Source organism: Cydia pomonella, chromosome 3, assembly GCF_033807575.1.
Source record: "Cydia pomonella isolate Wapato2018A chromosome 3, ilCydPomo1, whole genome shotgun sequence".
In the NCBI taxonomy this organism is placed as follows: Eukaryota; Metazoa; Arthropoda; class Insecta; order Lepidoptera; family Tortricidae; genus Cydia; species Cydia pomonella.
In genome coordinates this window covers 27227349-27252875 of record NC_084705.1, presented here as the reverse complement: position 1 = coordinate 27252875, position 25527 = coordinate 27227349, and the positions used below count along the sequence as shown (strand labels likewise).

The window sequence follows — 25527 nt, the reverse complement described above, 5'->3', positions numbered from 1 at the left end:
TATAAATACCTCTTCGCCCATATACTTTCAATCCTCATCTAAATAAGCGACAATAACGAAAAAGTATGAGTTAAGACCTGGGTTGTTTTTAAATTCATGCATTTTGTTTAATATAGGTGGTCTGCCGTCAATAGAAATGAATTCCATGGGAAAATACAAGAGCGGCCTGGTCGGCTGTGTCTCCCAAATATCGCTAAGCGGCGATTTTGACATCCCGCTGTCGCTGTCCAAGCTGCCCCACACTATCACCAACAACGTCGGCCGATGCGCGCCATAACATTCCCAATCGCCACCGGAAACCATTCGTTCGTGAGCACAGTGAGTGAGTGGGTTCATTGAGACATTCATTCATTAACCCATTCGTTCATTTGGTAAAATGGAATGGGGTGAATAGATTCATTGTTGGAGTCAATGTTCATTCAAATGTTAAATGGGTTTGTTTTATTGTAAAGTGAAATGGTTCGTGCAAAGATTAAATAAAGCTTAAAAAATACAGTTTAGAATTCACGAGTAAATTGCACTAAATGAACTATTTCACTTCATGAATCGGTAGGATATAGGTGTATTTAATTTGTGCATACCTTAACCAGAAAACCAAGTTGTAAATTTAATTTCTAAACCGTTCAATGGATGACCAATTCACTTAATAATAAACTCCGTACATATCAATGTAAAAATAAAATTTCGGAGGCAATAAGAACAATATCGAAACTTCAATTTTTATATTAATTGCCATTATCATAGTGAAATGTCAGTTTTGAGATGAGTGGATATTTATGAATACTAAATAGTCAATTTAGAATAAGTAACTCAATACTGATGTACGGAATAATGTCCTTCCACGGTATACTTTCGAAATATAACTGTTTTTTTCTATTTCCTTCAATTATCATTTCCCTGTGAAAATAGGGTAACTTTTCAAAGTGCTTTACTATCTAGTAGATATTTAAAAAAAAAACTATTTGTAATGTTAACTAAATAAAATTCTAGTCGTACGAGTGGTTTGCACGCAATATTTTAGTTCATTTTACACGTTTTATAAAGTTCGGTTCTAGCCAATCACAAAGATTTGTTACGATGTGAGTGTATTTTATAAATAGATTAATAAGTATACATAGCGTTTGTATATCGGAAAATTTTCATATGGGCATGGTTTTAGAGGATTGTACGTAGTTAAAAGAGCCATAGCATTTGAAAGACGTTGAATAAATAGGTAAACGTGCTTGATATAATTATCATATTGGGCGCCATGATTGCTTGAGCCATTTCTTTCGTTCAGTCGTTCGTTTATTTGCCCCTCTACCGCTCGAATATGCAAAAGAGATAGAGAGGCAGATAAAGAAATTTCGATATTCGGGGTAGGCTCTCTTTTTCCAAAAGTAGTATCAGCGCCACCTGGTGACGAAAAGTGACATTTTCCTTTTGTATTTTTTCGACTGGCAAGTTAGGTTTGTTTCGCGGTACCACTTGCTCTGCTTACGTTGGCCCCTGTAGCACCGCTCTAGTCCTAGTATAGAATAATATAATGAGTAGTATAAATTTAAATGCGCTTTATAACATCAAAACCTTCGAGTAAATATTATGTTTTGACGCAAGCGAAACCCTTATTCAAGACATTTTGGTAATTTTATACAGATAATAACGTTTTTATTATAAAAACAGTTTCGTTAAATATAAAAAAAAACACATACACAATTTAGCTGATTCACCATACATTTTATTGGCACCTTTATCTAGTGAGAGAGATGTGTATGTACCTATAAGTACTACGTGTATCATGCTTTCCTTTATACAATATAATACAATACAAATCCTCTTTACATATACTATGTTTCGGCTTATACTAGGTTTCGAGACATTTATTGAAAAAAAAGGATATGTACGACATGAACATGTTGGTTTGCGTTGCGTCAAAACAAAACATAAAAAGAGCTATATATTTTTACCCTACATACCCTTTGACGGGATTTTTCCACGAATAGGTTCAGTCAATTATATATTTCACAGGGTGTGAAAAATTATTTACAAATACATATCTTTAATTACGGTCTCTTTATAATTGTTTTGTATGACTTTTATATGTATTTTTAATTTTATTTGGTGTTTGACTGCACAATAATTTTATAGCATATCCTTGATGTAAGAAAAACGTGATTGTATTTAGTTTTAAAACTGTTTTTTTAACCATCGCCATCATGCATTGATTTTTAGCTAAAAATATCACAAAGAAGTAGTAGCTTCCTTGTACGGCAAATTTTCCGAACTGTACCTAACAAAATAACGACTGCTTTTACCAATGTTTTGTACCTGTATGGAAATGTATCGTTAATTTTAACTAAAACTATAAAGTAGTCCTACTTGTGACATATAGCTTGTTTAGCATTAGTTTTGTATGTGAGACCTGTCCGATGTATTATACGCCGTTATTTGTACAAAATTATATCAATAAAATATAATAAAAATGTGTTTGTCATTTTTTGTCTATGAACACAATTAGAATTCCAGACCCAGACTAAAAGCACCTCGGCACATGAATACTACAAATTATTTTAAATAAGTTGCTGAATTGTTTACAATTAAAGATGGTCATATCCCGATAACCAAAATAATTTATTGTAATATCAATATCATACGCACAAAACCTTGATTTACACTATTTACACACCCACATTCCATTCAAGTGTATCATTCAAAACAAAGCCTTCGCGTTTATTCGTTCATTCATTCGACATTCGCTTGTCGTGCCGGTCACAACGCAACGGATGTCGCATACCATTCCATTCACTCAGTTACGCTAACCCATTGGAGCAAGTTGGACGTTGGTTGAGTCGAAACAAGTAATTCGGAATTCAAAGTTTATTTAACAATACCAAAGTCGTGTTTAGATTTTAGTTATTATAAACTGAAGAGGTTATAAGTGAACTAATTTAGTATTTTCAAATTATTCTGATTGGAATCTTATTGTTTGCAGTTTTTACTGTAGTTTAACTAAAAAGTGCAGTGCGGCACGGCACCCAGTGTTCTGTGTGAAAATTTGTGGCATTTTATGTGATTTATAAAATTCGGGTTACGAACAGTGTTTTGAAACTGTTTTGTATTTGGTAGTTTACTACGCTTGAATACTAAGGAGCTGCGTCGCCCGACCGGTTTTTCGTAAGTATCTATCTACAAACAGAAAGTAAAAGTTTGAAATGTTTTGAGCGCACACGCTAAAATGCCGGAATCGTAGTATTTTTGCGGTCATATTATAATAAAAATACAATTGCTTCACGTGCAAATAAATCTATTTAAGTATGCAAATTAATACAATAAAATATGAAACCGTGGTAAATTACTAATTATCATTTTATATTAGAATTAAAATTATGTTAAAGCAATTTTCACAAAAAAAATTGTAGGTACGCAACGTTTGAATGAATGATAAGTTGTGAATGAATGACTTTGAAAGTGATCTGAGGTTAATTACATATTTTTATTGGCGTTTCAAGGTTTTTAGCGGACAAGGTAACCCAAAATACCCACCTGTCCTGTATTGTTTATCTAACTTTCAATTACAGCGTTATAGGTTACATATTGTTTGTATTTTTATTCAGAGAAATGTAATGTCAATGTATGTCTAGGTAATTATTTTCTGCAGTAGTTAGGTATTTCATTAAACTATTTGTATCAAGCAGATACCCACGTCTCGTCTGTAACCGATACTACAAATCTTTTAAAGGAAATTAGAAATATTCGCAGTCTTGCCCGAAACCCTGTTTTTTTTATACGTATGATTTTACTATTTGTAAAACGCCTTAGGCATGTACAAATCAGAAGTAGGTACCTATAGAAGGATTTACCGGGATCGAGCAAGCTTGGTAGATCAGTTGGTTTGATCGATTAGACTGATATATCAAAAGGTCACAAGTTCGAATCTCATTTGAAGGCAGTGCCTGTTTCGTTATAAGTATTTCAAATTATTTTTTAGTTGACAAATGTAATAATTGAAGCGAACCTACACTATATATATTCATTTTTACTACCTGTTACTCGTCGTTGCAGATATACAGTTATAATTAACAGTCGCTGTTTATATTATTACACATTAGAGACATTACAATATTTCGTAGGGTATGCGTACAATTTATAAACACCACTGTATAATTACATTTACAGATGTTTAAAAATAATAACAGGTAAATACCTATAAAATACTAAGTCGCATTTATTGTCTTGTCGAGCTTATCGTGTTCTCTGGTCTCGTATATCCAAATTATGATGGTCAAAACGATCTGCACATTTCTTACTCCCTCAATAATAAAGTGCTTGGATCGGAACTTTTGACAGTTTTGACCTCCTCGCCCACTTAACTACTTGCTGACTGTAAGGTTATAAAACCCTTGGTAAAAAACCTCACAATATTGTTGTAAAACCTTACAGTTGAGTTTTAACTGTTTTAAGTTGGTGTAAAGACATAGGTAGGTATCTATCTACAGTGGCCATTGTAGTATAGTAGATAAGGGTATTTGTAAAATAATATACCTACCTGCATATTATACAATAAATCAGTGTTGAACTAGCTCGCGTGTTTTACTACATGGTGACAGCGGTGGTCACTAATTAATTTAAAGTTTGCTATTATTTGGTGCGTTAGTGGCTTATTTCAGCAAGTTTTAAGTTTATTGGTGGTTGTGAAATCAAAAACACAATGGAACACGCGCGTCCTCCGGCGGAATTGCTTTTAGAAGGCGGACCGGCCGCGCGGGACGAGGCGTGGCGCAAGTGGAAAAAGCAATTTCTGGTGTTTTTAAAAGCCTCCGGAGTGAGCAAAGAGACTGCCGATGTCCAGGCCAGTCTGCTAGTCAACCTCATTGGATCAGCCGGCTACGAAGTATACACTGCGTTTTCATTAACAGAGAAGCAGAGTGAGGACATCGAAACGGTATTGCAAAAGTTCGATGAACACTTCGGAACGAAGCCGAATATCACGGTGGCTCGGTATAAGTTTTTTGTAAGAAACCAAGAGGATGGTGAAAGCATCGATCAATGGGTTACAGCGCTGCGAGTATTAAGTCAGACTTGCGAGTTTGGCACGTTGACAGACAGTTTAATTCGCGACAGAATTGTATGCGGAATTAATAATAATGTTATTCGTGATAGATTATTTCGCACGGACGATTTAACGCTAGCAAAAGCGGTGCAAATTTGTCAGGCGGCAGAGATGTCGCACGAGGAGAGTCGTTGTTTCGGTGGAGATACAAAGGACGTCCAGGTAGATGCCGTGTGGGGATCGGGTGCGCGAGGAGGTGGCGGCGGAGCGCGCGCGAGCGCCAGCGGACGGCGGCGCGCGACCAGCCGGCGCGGGGCGCGGCGCGGCGGGCGGCCGCCGACCGGCGCGGGCGCGCCGGGACCATCGCGCCGACCCTGCGCGACGTGCGGCGGAGGGTGGTGCGCTCAGGATGAGCACTGCCCAGCGTACAGTGCCTTGTGTTATGTGTGTGACAAAAGGGGACATTTCGCTAAAGTGTGCAGTCAACGCAAAGTGATACGTGACCAGGTGTGTGATCTAGCGGAGGACGATTCGGACGAGGAGGACGGTATGTTTTACGTTGATGTTATTAACCAGGACTCTAAGTCTAAACCACCAAAAGAATGGCTGGAATTAATGACATGTAATAACAAACGTATTGTGTTTAAGCTAGATACGGGGTCTATGTTAAATGTAATATCAAAGGCTGAGTACTTAAATTTAGGATTAAAATTAAGCGAATTGAAACCCGTTCTTAAGCGTGCGTATTCATATACCAAACACAATATACCCGTTATAGGTAAGTGTAGATTGTTGATATCTTGTAGAAATAAACAATATGAGTTAAAGTGTATTGTTGCTGACTTCAATTGCCGAAATATACTGGGACTGAGAGGCTGTGTGACATTAGGTTTGGTTCGCCGTATTGATGCTATTCAATTAGAGAACTACTGTGATCTTTTTGAGGGCCTAGGAAAATTACCCGGTAAATATAAAATAGTAGTCGACGTTAATGTCCAACCGGTAGTATGCCCAACGAGAAAAATTCCATTAGGTTTGCGTGACAAGTTACATGCTGAATTACAGCGCATGGAGAAAATTGGCGTAATAAGAAAGGTATCACACCCTACCGAATGGGTTAATGCTATTGTTTTGGTAGCGAAAAAAAACGGTGACCTTAGAGTTTGCTTGGATCCCCGACCGTTGAACCGCGCGGTGCGGCGCGCGCAGTACTCGCTGCCCACGGTAAGTGAGCTGGCAGTGCGCTTGCGCGGCGCCCGCTTCTTCAGCGTGCTCGACGCGCGCTCAGGGTTCTGGATGGTGCAGCTGGACGACGCCAGTGCCGACCTCTGCACATTCGCGACTCCATTTGGTAGGTACCAGTTTCTCCGTTTGCCTTATGGGGTAAATTGTGCCCCTGAGGTATTTCACGCCAAGTTAAGACAATACCTAGAGGATTTGGAAGGTGTTGAAAGTTTTATCGACGACGTCATTGTTTGGGGTAATACACAACAGGAGCATGACACTCGTTTGGAGCGTTTGTTACAAAGGTCAAAGGAAATTGGCATCAGGTACAACAAAGAAAAGTGTAAGTTTTGTGTAACAGAAATTATTTACTTAGGTCACAAATTTGATGAACAAGGGATGCGTCCAGATGATTCGAAGGTTCGTGCCATCATGGAAATGCCCTATCCCGAGGACCGGAAGGGTTTAGAAAGATTTCTTGGGGTAGTAAACTATTTATCAAAATTCATTCAGAACTACTCGGATTCGGTGGCTATACTGCGAGGATTGCTTAAAAAAGATTCTGAATGGATATGGGATAGTAACCATTCAAATGCTGTTGACCTGTTAAAAGCTAAAATAGCATCAGCGCCAGTGTTGGCATTATACTCGACAGAGCTGCCGGTGGTGATCTCCGTAGATGCGAGCAGTGTAGCGGTGGGCGCGGTACTGCTTCAGGGCGGGCGGCCCGTGGAGTTCGCCTCGCTCACGCTCACGGACACTCAGACACGGTATGCTCAGATAGAAAAGGAGATGTTGGCCATTTGTTTTGCGGTAGAGAGGTTCAAGCAGTATATTTATGGGCGTCGCGATGTGACAGTTCAGACTGATCACAAGCCCTTAGAACCTCTGTTTACTAAACCTCTATCGGCTGTGCCTGCGCGACTACAGCGCATGATGATGCGAGTTCAAGGGTTCGAGTTCAAGGTCGAGTATACGCCCGGTAAGTACATGTACATAGCCGACACATTGTCGCGCGCCCCACTGCCAGAGTTGATGCATGATCGCATCACTGACGAGGTCGAGTTACAAACGTGTTTCTTAGTTGAAAATGTGCAGGTTAGTAATAAAAAACTAAACGTAATCAAACAACATACAGCAAAAGACGAGGAATGTAAAACGATAATACAATATATTTGTAACGGATGGCCCAGATACAGGTGGGATGTTAGCGAATGCGTTAATAAGTTTTGGCCATATCGCGAGTCGTTGCAATTTATAGACGGGGTAATATTTAAAAATAATTGTGTTTACATTCCTCGCAGTTTACGCAACGACATGCTATGTAAAATACACGAAGGGCACCTAGGTATAGATAGATGTAAGCGTCGTGCTCGAGAGGTAATGTTTTGGCCGGGCATGTCAGCCGACGTTGAGCGCCGCGTACGCGCTTGTGACTCATGCGCACTGCATGCGCCGGCGCCGCGTCGCGAGCCCCTGTTGCAGCATACGCTGCCGGATTTGCCCTGCTCCAAATTGGCTTCTGATATCTTAGAGTATAGGAAGAAATACTACATAGTCTTAGTAGACTATTTTTCCAACTACGTCGAGGTAGGCATGCTTAACAATATGACTAGCAAATTAGTTATAAAATTCATGAAGGAACAGTTTTCCCGGCACGGTATCCCTTCGGAGTTGGTGACCGACAACGGTCCCGCTTACAGCTCGTGCGAGTTTAAAAAGTTTTTGCGTGATTGGGAAATAGAACATGTGACGTCTTCTCCGCGATATGCTCAATCTAACGGGAAAAGTGAACGAGCGGTTCAAACGATTAAGAATATGATAAAAAAGTGCTAGGATTCTGGAGAAGATTTTTATTTGAGCTTACTGAACTATAGATCAACGCCGAGGTATAATTTAGATTCACCTGCGCAAATGTTAATGGGTAGACGTTTACATACAAAACTACCAATCAAAACTGAATTATTGCATGAACGCGTTGATAATAAATTAAATTATGAAAGATTATTGCAGCAGAAGGATAACATAAAGAAAAATTATGATCGATCTGCTAAACCATTGTCACCTCTATGGCCGGGGCAAAGGGCGACATTGGTTGACGGAAGCGATAAAAAACCGGTTACAGTTGTAGGCAGCGCACCGGAACCGCGGTCATTCGTAGTAGCGGATAGCCAGGGTCGGAGATACCGGCGCAACCGGCGGCAGCTGGTGGCGCGCCAGGCGCTCACGCAGACCCAGGGGCTCACGAGCGGCCCCAGTACGGAACCGGCGGTTATTAAGGCGGAAGTAGGTCAGTCTGAGTCAGGTCCTTGTACTAAGACAGTTCAAAAGGAGGCGAAAAGTAGTCAATTACCTTGTATTTCCCCACCTCTAACGCGTTCTAAAGCTAAAGCGTTGCATAATATTCCAAAGATCGATGACCTCTTTTAATAGGTAATAGTAGCATCAAAGATGCACAGGTGTTACAAATAAGTAGCTCATTAAGGTGTTCTTTATCTTGCTAAATGTGTTTCATTTGTTGTGATATTTTTTTTTGTGTCTGAAATGAACCTACAACCCACATTTCTAATTAATTTACTATCGCCCTTATTTTCTAAGTAATAAGACTCAGTTTGCAATGGTGGATTGGCGGTTATTTCATTTCGGACATTAAAGTAAATAATATAGATATAAGAAATAGATTTACATTGTTATATAGTTGTTATTGCCAAGGCAATGTTAATTTTACAATTTGTTGTTGCTTATTGTTATTTTAATTTTTATAACTTAGGTACATACTCATGAAACTTAACTAGCGACTTGTTAATTTGCCTTGTGTATATTATAAAACCGGATGCGTACTAATCTTTTGACGCCATGTATAAACAAACAAAAAGTCGCACTCGCGGCCATGTCACTTCCATAAAATTAACCAGGTTGAAATAGGCGGCTTAAGGTTGGTAACTTGGTACGAATTAGGTAAGATATTTTTTTTTTATGGTTATTTTGATTATTTTTTTTGTTTATTTACCTTTTTTGTTTTTCCGAAAGGGATAAGATGTAGTATAGTAGATAAGGGTATTTGTAAAATAATATACCTACCTGCATATTATACAATAAATCAGTGTTGAACTAGCTCGCGTGTTTTACTACAGCCATCAGATATATCGGAGCAGCCAAAGCGCTCACAAATATCAGAACACGCCTCTATTGTCAAGGCGCTAAAGTGCGTGTTCATATATTTTTGAGCACCTCGTCCGGTCCGATATATCTGATGGCTACTCATTTCCACTCGGTTCACGCGATAGTCACATTTTATTTATCTAATGGTTAAATTAAAATTGCATGGTAAGAATACCTAAGTTAAGCTAAGTCCAATCACGCAAGTTTAGGTACAGTCAGCTTCAAAAGTAGCAGATCAAATAACGCTTCATAAGTACTACCATTCTGTAACAGCTAAAAGTGATGTGTTTATAATATACAACAAACAAGACTGTAAAAAATATACTTTTGAATATGAGTTTTAGAAATGTATCTTTATTTGGAAAAGTTACCCGGGATGTCAGATACTTTTGGCGCGTTGTTTCATCCGCTACTATTGATGCTGACTGTACCTACCTACTTATTCTGGCTAGACTTTATAATGGCGATGGCGGTGTGCGCAAGTGCTGATTGGGCAAGAATTTCTTACCATAATTAAGGCATGAAACGATACTAACATACTAATTTAAGAGTGTGTAAAGATTCTAGACTTGGGCAGGTGATTTTCAGGGAATCCATACGTATGAATTGAGACATTTTTAGGCAATTTAACGAGAAAGTACTCAAAATACCACCTCGCAATTGAATCGGTATTCGAGTGGCCTATAGGCGTTGGAGGATCTTGTGGCCTGAATCGTAAACATAAACTGTACATTGACACTTCACGCCAAAACAAGTGCTGCCCTCTACAGTTCACATACATTTTCTTGTAGGTTCTGCCATCTTGTGCCATTGGAAGCTTAAACTTGACATTTACAGTTTTCGCCAATAAACAGGATGCTCCTTGTGCTGCCCCCTATAGTTCATGCGCGTTCCCTATTAGAAGATTAGAACAACTCACATCCCGCGTACTGTCTAGTCAATCATGAAGAAAATTCCTGTTTATAATTTGACTCTTCACCAGAAAACGCTAGATTTTAATGTCTTTTTTTTCCTACGCCAGAAAAACAAGATGCGATAGAATAGTGGGTACCCGGTACCCGATTCAAGCTTGCAACTTTCAAATTAAAGTTTGCACCTAGAAAGTAAAAATCAAATAAGTTTCCAAACTTAGGTACACGGCACGATTCAAACTTTAAGATACGTCAAAAAGTTGCTAAAGATACGATATGGATTGGATATGTCAGTGTCAAAAGTGAGGTTTTTGTTGTCAGATCCGTATCGTATATTTGGCAAATTTTTGATTTATCTTAAAGTTCGAATCAGGCCGACAGTCAGCATCAAAAATACCGGATCAGACTACTTTCTGTCACTGTTACTGTGACCTTTAAAAATGTCTACCATTCACTGATAGCTTAACTTGAAGATATAAGTGCCTGATGGATTGGATATAGAACAAATGTGTCAAAGTCTAGTCAAAGGTCGCTTACCATTAGGACGAGATTTGCTTGTATCTTTATACGAATAGCCTGTCAAAGCGTCCTTATGGCAAGCGACAAAGTGGGACTATCTGCTTGGAAACGACACAAATAGACTGTTAAGGCGGAATTCCACCGTATGCGGCACTGTGCGGCACAAGCATATTCAGTACAAAAATGCTTGTGCCGTACAGTGCCGCATCTGGAAAATAATTCCATGATGGCAGATTCTTTTGGAGCGTTGTTTCATCCGCTAACTATGTGCCTACGGAATATCATTTATTACTTACAACTAGCTTTTAATAATATCGTAGGGTCTTGTCCTCGTGGCTAACCTTGGCTTACGGAATCTGAAATGAACATTATTTTGTTATAAAATATGAACTATTGTTGATTAGCTGCTCCAATAGCCACGCAATAGGTTAGCGACAAAAACAAAACAATAACGAATCTAGCGACAAGAAGCGAGCGTTCGTGCGATAAATGTTTGGTTGGAGTTGCGCGAAGGCCGGGTCGGCCCAACTCTTAGCGTAGGGTTGGCGATAGATACAAGTCTGTATCGACTATAGTTTGGTAATAACGCAATCCACGTTGCACCTTAGCTTCCACCTTGCTTGCGGCCACGGATAAAATGTAGTTGGGCGGGACATGTTTCTAGGCAGAGTGATGGCAGGTGGTCTAAAATGTTAAAGGAATGGTGGCTGCTGTCTGACGAAAGAAGCCCCTGGCGTCTGGCGTCCGTTGGCTCGTTGGGTGGATGACATTCGGGAGATTGCGGGTTGCGGGTCACTTCTGTGCATATAACGTAACGTTTTAAAAAATGTCTGTGAAAATCTAGTGCAGAGCTTGTGTATTATACTGCTGATAGGTACGTAAATTAAATGCATTATCTGTGTTACTTTCAGTTTAATTAAAAAAAAACTCAGGAAAGCTGGCGTACACAACATTATTAACGATGTTTCAATACAAACGTTACATTTGGCGACTTATACAGAAACTCACATATCATAAACATTTCACAACTTTAGACATACATTTAAACTATTATTAGCATAGTAAAAGTGTATACCTGTCCTATCTTCATCAACTTGTATATTTGTTTGTTATCCCGTAAAAATAATAAAATAAAACAAAACTTTATAAAGGGGTCCACTGATTACCAGTTCGCCGGACAATATCGGCCACGTTCACGATTGTCAGCTTTTGCGAATAACTGACAGACCGATTTCGTCTGTTTTATCGTCGTTTATAAAGTTTTATTTTATTAGTTTACGGGATAACAAACAAATAACAACAACAAGTACATTTTACAGATGGTGTTACATTATAAGTATTGTTTTTATGTACAGTCAACGACGTTATCCACAAGTTACTTACTTATAACATAGTTGATGAAGATAGAACAGGTATACAATTTTACTATGCTAATAATAGTTTAAATGTATCTCTAAAGTTTTTTTAAACTTTTAACTGACAACCCTGGTTGTAGGAGCGATTCGACATGTCAATGACACAGTTTTGGCGAACAATGCTGCAAGTGCAATGACAGTGTGCTGCGCCTTCTTGTCCGTGCCACACAAATTACCTGCATATGATCGCGAGTCCAAATAACATTATTTATGTCGGGCAAAATTAGAACCAGGGATCGGAACCGGTTTTTTGCAAAAACTTTGAAATAACCATATATTTCGTTTCGTTTATTTTATACTCCAAATGTAGGACTCGGATGTGTTTTTAGATAACGTCTTTGTATTATTAGATTGCCCAATTATTTAGGTATAAATGAAATAATTAACAAAAAACGAAAAAAGACTGTTTTCGTTCCCATACAAAATCCAAAAAATGGGTTTCCGATCCCAGACTTGAACAGAATCCGATTTATGAAAGAACAGCATAAATATCAAAAATGTTACACTTAATATTGCATGTCATTATTGTATGTTATTATACAGGGCGACTTCAAATTGGTAATATAAAATTAATGTTTTACACACATTTTCCCTTAACTAATCCCCTTAATTAAGTCTCATGCTATTAAATTAAGCAAAAGTATTTTTTCCTTAATTTTTAATTTATCCCTTTTATTTAGACTTCACATGGTTATCCTACCATAATAATTAACAAAGAAGTTTAGAGAATTTCAAATGAACACTTTCCTCTTTGGTTATCAATCACCTGTCACGGTATTTATGAAGAAAACGTGTTTTGATTAGTAATTGTCACTTGTCAAAGAAAGTAATATTTTCCGTGAGATTTTAATTTCACAATTAAATTAAAATGCCTCGACGTTATCCGTATACTAATGTTCAAAAAATGGATATTATTTTACTTCACGGAGTACTGTGCGAACTCAGGCATTATTTCACGAACGATACCCTGATTGCCCAACACCTACACGTGTATTAATAAACAGTACCATCCAAAATTTACGAGACTACGGTCAGTTTACGGTTCCAGTACATGCTCAAGCACAAGGCCGCGGTATTCACAAGCTTTTCGGAGAAGAGTGCTCGAGTTTTTTAACCGCAACCCAGAAGCCAGCACAAGGGATGCTGCTGCGAGATTCGGCACGAGCCAATTGTTTATTTGGCGGCTAATGAAAGCTGAAGAAAAACATCCCTTTAAATTTCAAAGGGTACATGATATTGTATTGGCTGATTACCCTAGAAAAGTTATTTTTGGGCGTTGGCTGCAGCAAAACTTACACTTAAATATCCTATGGACCAACGAGGCAACTTTTACAAGAGTCGGCCTCTTTAACGTGCACAATGAACACTGGTGGGCTGATCGTGATGCAAATCCTCACGTAACTCGGCGAGACTCTTACCAAACTCGTTTTTCTGTAAACATTTGGGCAGGCATTCTGAATAATTGTGTGATTGGACCGTATTTTATTAACGGCAACTTAAATGGAGCAAAATATGAAGATTTCCTGAGAAACGTGTTACCGATTTTGCTACAAGAGGTTGTTGTTGTTGTTGTCCTAAAGCACCCCAGAGGTGCAAAGGGCCTTCACAAGCTCGCGCCACGCCTTCCTATCTTCAGCTCGTCCTCTGGCCTCGCTCCAGCTCAACCCGACCGCTCGTAACTCTCTTTGGACGGACCGTTGCCAAGAGTGTACAGGACGCCCGGAGCCACGGCTTCCGTCCGGCGGTTTCCACGCGAAAGCTACAAGAGGTGCCGGAACAAAATTTGGAGAATCTCTTTTTCCAGCAAGACGGTGCACCTGCACATTTTGCTCTAAGTGTGCGAAATTATTTGGATAGAATATTCCCTGGCAGATGGATTGGACGCAACGGCCCAGTCGCATGGCCGCCTCGAAGTCCCGATCTGACGCCACTCGACTTCTTTTGTGGGGCGAAATTAAAAGGAGAGTGTACGCACGGGAATCAAATACTATCGATGAACTTCGCCAAAAGATAATTGAGGCATTTAATTCTGTAAAAGCCGATGAATTTATTTTAGACAGACTCAAAATCAACCATAGACGGCAGGCCGACTTATGTGTCAGGGAAGGCGGTGGTCATTTTGAACACATCTTAAAATACGCTTAGGTAGGTTCACACTTAAACTTTTAAAGGGTCATGGTGTTAATAAACTTGATATGCGTTTTAAAGTGTTTCATTCTTATAAATAATTATTGCGGTAAAGAAGAGAAATTTTGTATTAATCAGTAGATTAGGTACAATAATAAATGATTTAAAAAAATATTCGGCTTATTATTACCAGCAATTTATCAGGGTACTTAAAACCTCATCAAAACAATTTAGTTACATGATTGTCACTTGTAGTGATATCAATGATAACGTACATTGACGATAACATCGAGTGACAAGTAGGTATGACAGTTAGATATTTAATGTAGAGTAACCACACTTTGGGACTTTAATTATTGGTTTTGTTAGAAAATTTGCGAGAATTAAATGCAGCTGATTTTAACAACGGAGTGAATGTATTATAATGTTTGGGATTAACTGAGCCACAATCAAGTGTTTTGTATTACCAATTCGAAGTCACCCTGTATGTCATTTATGACACAAAACAAAAGGTACTGAAGTGAACTACCTGATATATACTAGGTGTCTATGTTGCTATAAATGCTATTAATTAACAGAGCGAGAGTGAAGGTCTCAGTTTCAATTTGTAAGTAGTGCTTAAACTTCTTAAACATACATAGGTATGCAGAATTTTAAATCAAGTTATATTACAAATCCTACCCTTTAAGACAAGTAGCATACTTCTTCCAATCGTCAGTTAATTTAATTACTACAAGTGTTTTAGCGCGTATCTTAAAAAATGCCACTTTCATTAATTTTGTATTTATACTCAGAATCACGAGTTCTTTCGATGCTAATGGGGTAAAAAAAATACCCAAAGTTTTTTTCCTATTGTGTTTTCCATTTTTCATAGACTTTTTATGGCGCTAACAAAAAGGAAAGTTAGAAATATGTTTGGAAATTTTGGGACACTTTTTTTCTCCTATACCTATGGATGAAACGGGCTTGCGGTCCTGACTAGAAATAACACAAAATTGGCAAAACAGGTCACATAAAAAAGTGGTTTAAAAAAACTCTCATGAAGACGAAAGTGGAGGATCCGCGCGAAATCACCTTTTCATACAAACGTAGTCCTCATTTTCCTCTCTGGATATTAACATTATTGAAATTATTTTGACACAATTTGTTGTATATCAATGACATCTATTCCCCTACGTTTGATTTTTGTCGAATTTTCAATTATTATAGGAGTTAAAAGCATTTCTAATTTTATATGAAATCGGTTTTTTGCTCGTAATGTTTATAATATGTAATACAAAAATCGAAAAAAGTCAAACAAAGGAGCATAACTATGGTTAATATACATCAAATTATGTAAAAATATTTTCCAAAATGTCAGTATCCACAGAGAAAAATGGGGACTACGTTTGTATGGAGAATCGGCTGTCCTCTTTCCTCTTAAGCTAATGAGGTGTTCTTAATAATCTAGAAACGTTCTTAGCAATAAATATACTGTCCAAATCATAGGTGAAAGAAATTAATGCAAATCTAATTAAATAATTAATGGAATTACATACTTGGGACAATATGATAAATGATAATATTTGATCGACGCAATACCTGTCGGTCCAGTTTTGTGACCCGAATTTAAACTGGTTAAACAATATTACGATTAATAACGAATATAAACGCAAAGTCTACTTATGTAAGGAATCAAAAGTGAAATTTATCAACTGCAAGATTTATCAGGGCTCGGAACCGGTATTTAAAAAAACCCACTTCGTATTATTACATTGCCCCATTAAAAATGGAACAATAAACCTAAGAACGAAGAGGAAAGTTATAATACCGGTATTTTAGTATGAAGGAAATACCGGTATCCGACCCCTGCACCAGCTAATTGTAGTAACAGAATTTCATATGTTATAAGTATTATCTCGGCTCGTTCCTTAAAAATATAAAATATTTCGTCCAACTGTTGTTATCTTAGGTACTCCTTCTAACTATATATTCTTTTTTTAGATTAATTTTTAATTTCCAAATCTGTACGTCGATGACCAAAAACGCCACAATTTTTTCTAGTCAGTGACGTCATTATAGCAGAAACAAGTGTTAAATTTGTAATAACAGCGAAAAGTTTGCAATGCACATTTGACATTCCATTGTTACTGCACTGCTATTATGACGTCACAGGAATGGCGGCTCCCTTTTTGGCGCGAACATTTATCGTTAAAATTTAAAAAAACTTTCCTTTTCATATAGCGATATTCTTTTCAGGAAATAAAAGTTGGCCATCGAAGCTATACGAATATTTATAAATATATTTAAAAAACGTTGAATAGCCTTTTGTAAAAATGCATTTTTAAAATGTTCTTGACGACTGTAAATGACTTGTTATGATGACCGGTCTGGCCTAGTGGGTAGTGATCCAGCCTATGAAGCCGATGGTCCTGGGTGTAAATCCTGGTAAGGGCATTTTCGATTCGTGTGATGAGCATGGATATTTGTTCCTGAGTCATGGGTGTTTTCTATGTACTTAAGTATATATAAATATTTTATATATTATATATATCGTTGTCTAAGTACCCTCAACACAAGCCTTATTAAGCTTACTGTGCCTGTGGGACTTAGTCAATGTGTGTAATAATGTCTTATTATATTTATTATTATTTACTTAATGTATCTAGTTGAGGGTTGTAAAGATTTATGAATAAAGGGGTTTATTTCATAATCTGCTATCATTTCTTAGAAGACAGCCGAGCTGCGTACTGCATTATGTATAGTACGTAGGTATGTGATGTTCAATTGTTCATGGGAAGCGATAGACAATGCAATTGTGCGTTAGCAGTGATGGGTGGATGGTTGAATGGACGTGTAGGATGGGTATTGCGAAATGCGTATTAATTTCGCACTAATCACCTGTTAAAGGAATTATTCTTTTAAAATAGTTTTTTTAATACAATATCTCGACTCCGACCACTTAGTTAAGTTTGCACAGACCAGGGATCGGAACCGATTTTTTGCAAAAACATCGAAATAACCATATATTCCGGTTTATTTTATACTCTAAATGTAGGACTCAGTTGTGTTTTCAGATAACGACTTCGTATTATTAGATTGCCTAATTAGAAATTAAGTAATTAACAAAGAACGAAAATACCGTTTTCGTTCCCATACAAAAAATACCGGTTTCCGATCCCTGGCACAGACTTCACAGTGATGTCAGTAACACTGAATTGGCATGAAAATTAGACGGTACAATGTTTAATATGGGTATGGATCTCACTGCATTTACAATGTTTTAAGCCAGGATAGGGATACATACACATATAAAAATGATATATAAATATCCACCAACACGAAAAAATAAACCTATTCTTAAGAAACTCTAAATTTAACTGGGTAAGCAATTAATATTTGTGCTGTGGACCTTTTTATGTATGTACACATAATGTCGGCTGTACACACTCGTCGAGAGCCTCTCGCCGAGAGTCTCGGCGCCGCTCCGACCCAGTAGAAGGGCGATATGAGACGAGAAAGAGCGAGATGGTCTGTCACGGCGTCTCTCGAGTCTCGACGTGTGTACAGCCAGCATAAAGCCGACTGTACATCACACTCGTCGATAGCCTCTCGCCCAGGGTCGGCAAATAAACCGACCAATGGAATGGAAGTGGAATCGAAGAAGGGCGAGACGAGACGAGACAAGAGGGAACAAATATGTACACACCCGTTCTCGCCCTGTCTCGGGCCCTCTCAAAGAGTGTGAACAGCCGGCAGGACAAATTCATTTGTCGTTATCTCCACCAACAGTATGTCCAACAATTCCACAGAAGGTTACACTGGTGTTAATTTCCCAATAAGCTGAACTACTTATGTACTTAACTTACATACAGCCAGTTAAAAAATCAAGGCCAGTCACAGGCCACGAGTAAAGTTAGCAACGCTGTCATAAAAAAGTTTACTAACTTACACTTACCGTTATAAGTAGCGCTAGTGCTCGAGATATCTATGAAATTTGTATGAGACCGAGTTAGTTCGAGATTTCTTCATACGCAAAGATAAAGTTGTAAGAATGTATGGTAATTATTGTAAGGGTCATTGGAGACATAACAGTTTACTTAGTGTGGTTAGAAGGCTTTGTTGTGGTGATTATACATATGTGGGAAGTTTAAATTGTTTGTTTGCTGAATATTATAATCTGTACCTTTAGGTATTTAAATAAAAGTCAACAAACAATTTGTACATTTTCGGGTAGTCATAACATTTATTGGTTAACCAACCAAATACAAAACCGCCTGGATCTGTTACTAAACGACCTGACTTCAACCTACCCTTTTTAGGGTTCCGTAGTCAACTAGGAACCCTTATAGTTTCGCCATGTCCGTCTGTCTGTCTGTCCGAGGCTTTGCTCCGTGGTCGTTAGTGCTACGAGTAGAAAGCTGAAATTTGGTATGGATATATAAATCAATAAATCCAACAAAGTCGTACAATAAAATCTAAAAATTTAATTTTTTTTAGGGTACCTCCCCTACACGTAGTGTGGGATATCGTTGGAAAGGTCTTAGAACTAATAGGGGTCTTCAACAAACATTTTTGATAAAGTGAATATATTCGGAGATAATCGCTCCGAAAGAAAAAAAAATGTGTGTGTCGTCGTACAATGTAGAGTACTTAACATACTTAAGAATCATAGACCATGAGGTTCATTATTAAGTACATAATGTTAACATACATACTAACAGCATAAAGAAAATTAAATCATGAGCCATACTTAAATTCTATTTAAGTACTAGTCTTCAGAGGAAAAAAAATACAATAAGTGGTAATACAGTAAGCAGGTTTGACATTACTGTCTGTTTCATTAATTATCGGATATGTTGTATTTTTTTTTTTTTTACTAATATCTGGTAGGTATTAGGACAACCGGAAAGTTACATTTATACATTGTATACATTGTATTATATTTAATTATATGAAATAGGTACTTGAACTAAAACAATTTACGTTTAAGTATCATTTTGAGACTAGACAATGAAGTGTGAAACGGATCAATATCAAGTAGGTACTTATTATAATATAATTTTTTGTCGTGCTTTTTGTGTGAGATTTCTACATGGTGTTATTTAACTGTCAAATATGGTAAGACTTGTTAATTGCAATAACATTGTAACGTAAAAAAGAACAATGAATAATTTACTCTAATAGCATCACAACAATGCGCAGAGCGATAGGACACCACTAGGGTTACCAACTTACCACTACGAAGTTTCTGAAAAGGTTTTTTTTTTATCAAGCATTATTATGATTACATTAGTCATTCAATGATATTTAATATTATGATTGCGCTGCGTTCCTCTCTGATGCGATACAAATTATGATGAGAAATAACGCCTCGGAATATTGATCTAAGGACTTTCAGTCTTAATATGTAGAAAAATTTACAAATTAGTGAGTCAGTTAAGTAATTCATAAGTTATGAATCAAGATTTTTTCATAATTATAGGTACTCAATATAATAAATATATCATTTATTATATACACGAGTCTAACCAAGCTAAGTTTGCATGACATTTATAATGACAACGTGTGGCAGTGTCACCACTAATGACAAATTTCTATAAAAATATGATGTTTATAAATGACACTCTCTCTATGTTCTTCAAAGTCAGCTAAGACGGACTCTAATAATATTATTTACGTGGTACATAGACTGACAACCCTAATTTCCGCTATGAAGACGGTTCAAGGCGAACGGGGTTGCTGCTGCGGTCACCAGTTCCCTGTAATTAATGGCAACTTTATTCTACGCTCAATATCAATGAAAACGGCTCTTTTAAATAGAATATCTATACTAAGTGATCTATTTTTATACCATCGAGGTTGCCTAGTTAAATTTGTGTTTTGTGATCTCGATCTTTTACGTATCTATGGTTGCGAATGGGTTGCGATATTACCAGTTATAATTTCACTGTTTGCCTCTCTTTCTAATAAATATGGTTATGATTGTTACGTTGTTAGAAAAAAGGCAATCTACAAACTTATTTAGCTATATGAGTATAAAACGATCCGAGGTGCTTTCTGGTTTATTATATTTAAATATTACACTCGTAATCCGAGTCTTGGTTCCATAAGAACTTCCACTTAGTATCTTATTTAAATACTTAAGTAGATAACGGTTTTTAATTTGCCGAAATATAACAGTATTTTCACGTTACATGTACCATGTACCTATGCCCTCAAGAAACCAGCAAATTAGCATTACAATATTGAACATTTAAATGTTTCCGAATTAGCCCAATTGACTAAAACCTAAGACTTAAATATATAGAATTACCTACCAAGAAAAGTAGCTAGAAGTAAAAGGTTACTTGCCTCGTGGACTTTCAGAAATCGCTACTCTCTATCAACGTATCGTGTATTTCCCCCTTTTTGCAAATGCTCTAAAACCAGTTCCGTCGATATACAAAATGACCCTTATTTTAAGCCCAATCGTAGATCTTATCCCATTGCAATAAGGCTCACGTATGATAAGTTAACTGTGACCACTACAGTACTAACAGCAACACGCTTTACTGACCCTGGACCTTAAGTCTTTGCAATAGGATCTATGTATAGTCAAACAGTAACCATGATAGTGCGCATACAGGGTTACGGACCATTTCCCCGGCATCTCAAGTCGACAAACACTCTCTTTTTCGTCTCTTTCTCGCTTGCACCTGGTTTTCCCAGTGTAAGCAGGCCGCATTCTGGGTTTTTTACCCATGCGTGTTTAGTAAGGCGAAAAAAGTAGCATAGTAGATGAGTCATGTGCAGAGATGGGGCCTTCTGGAATGGCAATATAAATGGACTAAGATTCCATGCTTTGTTTACGATTTTATCTCGTTTTCCTTGTATTTTATAAATAGGAGTTTTATTATTGTTTTGATAGACGGTAATATTATTTCGGGTGTTCACCTGCACTGGGTGTATGGGTGTTCAGGTGCGTACGCACCTTTAAGTACCAAAATAATAGTCATAAAAATGATGTGGTTGAAAATATGCCTGGTTTCCTACTGCAAATACTATGACTCAATTATGTTTGACAGCGTTTTTATATAGATTTAGATACGACCTAATCTGTATTTAGGTATTTTATATCAAAGCTAATAAGATATTGAACCGATTTTACATGGAAAAGTGTGTATTCGTTAAGTTCACTATGTAAACAATCCACTTTGGACTCGTCAAATAACAACACGTAACTCCGACCATTGAATATTCGCATTTGCATGCGTAATTCTTCTCACATAATCAATAAGGCTCATTTCTCGTTGCGCTTGAAAACGTCGACTTTCTACCGGTTACCCAACGCTTGTTTCTGTATGTCTAACGTATCGCTAACACGTGCTAAACACAATCACGAAGACTATTGAAGCAAAGAAAAAAAGAGTGCCCAGTTTTTCATACAAATTTTGGGTGTCGATTTTGTCCATAGTACTAAATGTTCGTGAAGATGCGTCACAAAACTGTAATTTACTCGGACTCGTTTTTAGGGTTCCGTACCCAAAGGGTAAAACGGGACCCCATTACTAAGACTCCGCTGTCCGTCCATCTGTCCGTCTGTCACCAGGCTATATCTCATGAACCGTGATAGCTATAGACAGGTGAAATTTTAATACAGCAAATACTAAAAAGTACGGAACCCTCGGTGGGAGAGTACGACTCGCACTTGTCAGGTTTTTTCTTTTTAAATCGATAGTCTTCATGATTCTGAGCTGAGTAGAAGTAACCCAGAAGTTAATGTAGGTAAATGGTAACCTTTTAACTAAAAATGTGTGCGCTGCATGTCTCTTCAACTTTTACTTCTCCTTCGGATTGTGTTCTTGCATTAGGGCGCATTGCGTTATGGCGTTAAAAGGAACCCTTGAACATGAAACTTGAACTCTTGAACATGAAAGCGCACTTGTGCAAACAGACATGGCATTAAAAGTATTATCAAACCGCGATTAGAATACGATTCGAAAGTGCTGTTAACACAACAGTACCTACTTATAATGAATAAATATGTCGCAAATATGTGTAGTTACATATTTGCGGCGTTTGGGGTTGAAACCCTTGGGCCGTGGGGGCCCAGCGCACGCCGCCTCTATAAGGAGATAGCAAAGCGCCTTATAGAGGCTTCGGTGACCAGAGGGCTGGCCTGTATTTTGCCCAGCGGATAAGCATTGCTATCCAGAGGGGCAATGCAGCCAACCTTCTGGGCGCCCTACCAAACGGTCTCGACTTGGGACATTTTTTTTTATTTATAAGTTTATAAGTTTAAGTGTTTCATTGTGTTTCCACCCATTTGTGAGGAAAAATTAAATATATTAATAAATATAATCATAAGTCCATCTATGATATCTTCATAATTTAAGCATCAAGCACTTGTAGATAATAGATTTACGAAGTATACTTCATCATATCAGTCACTACATATTTCAACTTTATTCCTGGTAAATGCTGTGTAATTTTTTAATGATTTTTTATTTAATAATAACATTGTCATAAAGATTACAGGAAAAATAAAATCAGACCTCTATCTTGATTACTTTTTTTTTTTTATTAAAAAAAATATATAATTTAATTTGCAATTTAATCCCGTTTGCGGGTGTTTATTATACTTGAAATTCCTATGAGATTACACTAAAGATACCTTCTTTCAAATAAAACAATAATTGTTGAAATCGGTTCACATGATAAAGAATTATCCCTGAAAAACCAACAACTGTATGTATACAGGTTGCGCTAATTAGTTAGCCATAGATGGCGCTGTACACAATTATGCTTGGTAAACTTCTGGTCAATAGTCTTTCGTGATTATACTTAGTTACATGAGAAAATTTAAAGTTTGTGCGGAACCCTCGGTGCACTTGACCGGATTTTTTATTATTATTACGTTGGGGTTATCAAAAGGGGAACGAAAATCTGATTATTTTTGCGCTACGACGCTCGATTTAGGAGATTTCTGCATGACTGAAAAAGACTTTATAGGGCTGTATCTCCTAAATCGTACGTCGTAGCGCAAAATTAATCAAATTTTCGTTCCCCTTTTTATGACCCTGAAATAATAATAAAAAAACACAAAAAAGAAAAAAAAGAAAAAAAGGATAATGGCAGAATTTTGTTTATAGGTTTTGTATGGTTGAATGCCAAGACGTGTCACAATTTGATGTTTAAAACCAAAAGAAGGGTGTCTTACAGGCCTAGCTGTGTAAGGCTGTATGAAATTCCTTTACATTACATATCATCTTCACTCATTGCACCGGATGTGTAGTATTTCCGGACCTAATTCGAAGTAAGTCTTATCAACATTTCATTGCAAGTTTGAGAAAAGATACATTACCTACAGGAAATTGGATTGCTGAATAGTATTCAACATGCTGCAAGTTCAACTTTTTGCAATCTCAACATTTTAGGAATTCAACTTTCTGTTCCTAAAGGGTTTTAAATCGTGTGGTAATATAATCGGTGTTGTTTTTTGCTTACGTGTCTTTAGAACGAGTGTCACGGTAATTGTTTAATGAATGACCAAACTTTCACCGTCATGGACGGAGACGCTCCGGTGACGAATTCATCGTTTGCATGTGCATGTGTATGAAATGGTGTTGTGAGTCGAGTTGAGATTCTCCGGTCGTTTAATCGAACAATATCTTTAAAGAGGACCTAGCTTTTGTTGGTTGCTCATTTAAGTGGATGTTAATTGGATCTTAAAACAATTTAAACAGATTATGTTGCGAATAATTAATTTAAAATACATCCCGACATTTCGAGCCCTTTGGTTACGGATAGAATGAGAAACCATAATAACCTGTGTCAAAATGATGTTATGCAAAACTATCCACATACAAAATACTTAATTAGGTCCCCGATTACCTAAGACTTTTATAGTAACTTAAGAAATAGTTATTTGTTTTACAAGGGGCAAAGTTGTTGTTTAACCGGTCGTGCTAATTTTGATACCCGAGCAAGCGAAAGTTTTCTAAATTGAAAATGTTTGACAGCGAGTGAGACACTAAAATTTTCACCACACCAAAAACATCAAAAAAAAGCAAACCAAATCAAATGAACATTATTAAATATTTATCATTCAAAATCACCCTTTAGAAGTCAATTCTACTAGCCATCACAAGGAAGCAACACAAAATTTGCATCAAATTACATACTTTGCCACCCTTGTGGATAAAATGCAACTTTCTCATCAGTTTTTGTACAATTAAGAGAGCCTTTACGAGCTGGTCTATTGAAAAATCTTATAGTAATATGTTCAACCACATTATTCAACGCTAATTACTTGCTATATTTTATCAACAACAACAATAGTATACATAGAACTTCGGACAAAGTTATAGTCTGTTTTTAAGTATAATATTAAATTCTGCCCATAGGAAATATTTAGTATGGAACGCTCATTTTTTTCTTGCATAAAAATATATAGCGTAGTACTTTACAGTTGAATTAATAAACAGACTTTTATAGTACTTAACTGAGCCCTTCTTAGCGTTTAGTGTTCTAAGTTATAGGTTCTAAGGGTGTGTCAGTAGACATAGGAACCAGATACAGGAAACACGCATTTTCCTCGTTACATTTGTCATTTGGGCGAAACGATGACTGAATCATTTTCATTAAGTAATGTGCGTAAAGGTAGTCACGGTCGGGCTGCGCCGCAGCAGCGAACCTCCCGTGAATCATTGTCTTGTCCGTACACCCGGTAATGATAACAAGGAAGAACTTGCAAATACGACGCTAATTAAATTTAAAATAAATTATATTGCGTTTGAGATCTTCCGTAGCAAGTGGGTGAGCCTAAATACTCCAAATTCCTAAATTATGATGCAGGAAAACTTCTTGCTTGGATTTCCTTGTTATAGTGAACTTGTTTTGGTTGAATTCTAATTCGTTAGGTACCTACCTGACTGGAATTATTAAGTATGGTGACACAACTTTATGACCGGTTTAACAATAATATTGTTTTATTATGAAATGCTACAACGTTACAACGTTCTAACTAGTTCTAAGTCCGCATCGTGACTGAGCTGATACTGTAAAAATACCTAATACTTTAATTATAGTGTATATGAACTCAAACTTCATAAATATGTTAAATTTACCAAGCTAGCGCAAACCGCGAGCGAAGTGTTTCCTTTTCAACTTGGCCAAA

General features: G+C 37.2%; 2 protein-coding genes across 6 annotated transcripts in view; both read left to right on the top strand.

The window, feature by feature from the left end:
* LOC133516448 (pikachurin) overlaps positions 1-2464 on the top strand; it is a 230271-nt gene extending 227807 nt beyond the window's left edge. For all 3 annotated transcript variants that reach the window (XM_061849398.1, XM_061849397.1, XM_061849400.1), the window contains one exon: positions 117-2464. In XM_061849398.1, the coding sequence (XP_061705382.1) occupies positions 117-277 (161 nt within the window). In that variant the 3' untranslated portion in view covers positions 278-2464. The remainder of the gene's footprint in view (positions 1-116) is intronic.
* A 317-nt stretch (positions 2465-2781) lies between these two features.
* Positions 2782-25527, top strand: part of LOC133516449 (putative ferric-chelate reductase 1 homolog) — a 44279-nt gene continuing 21533 nt past the window's right edge. Inside the window, exon 1 of one of the 3 annotated variants that reach the window (XM_061849403.1) lies at positions 2782-3153. The gene's annotated coding sequence lies outside the window, so the exon portion shown is untranslated. Of the gene's footprint in view, positions 3158-25527 lie in introns of all 3 variants that reach the window. The other 2 variants (XM_061849401.1, XM_061849402.1) reach the window with 2 other exon arrangements.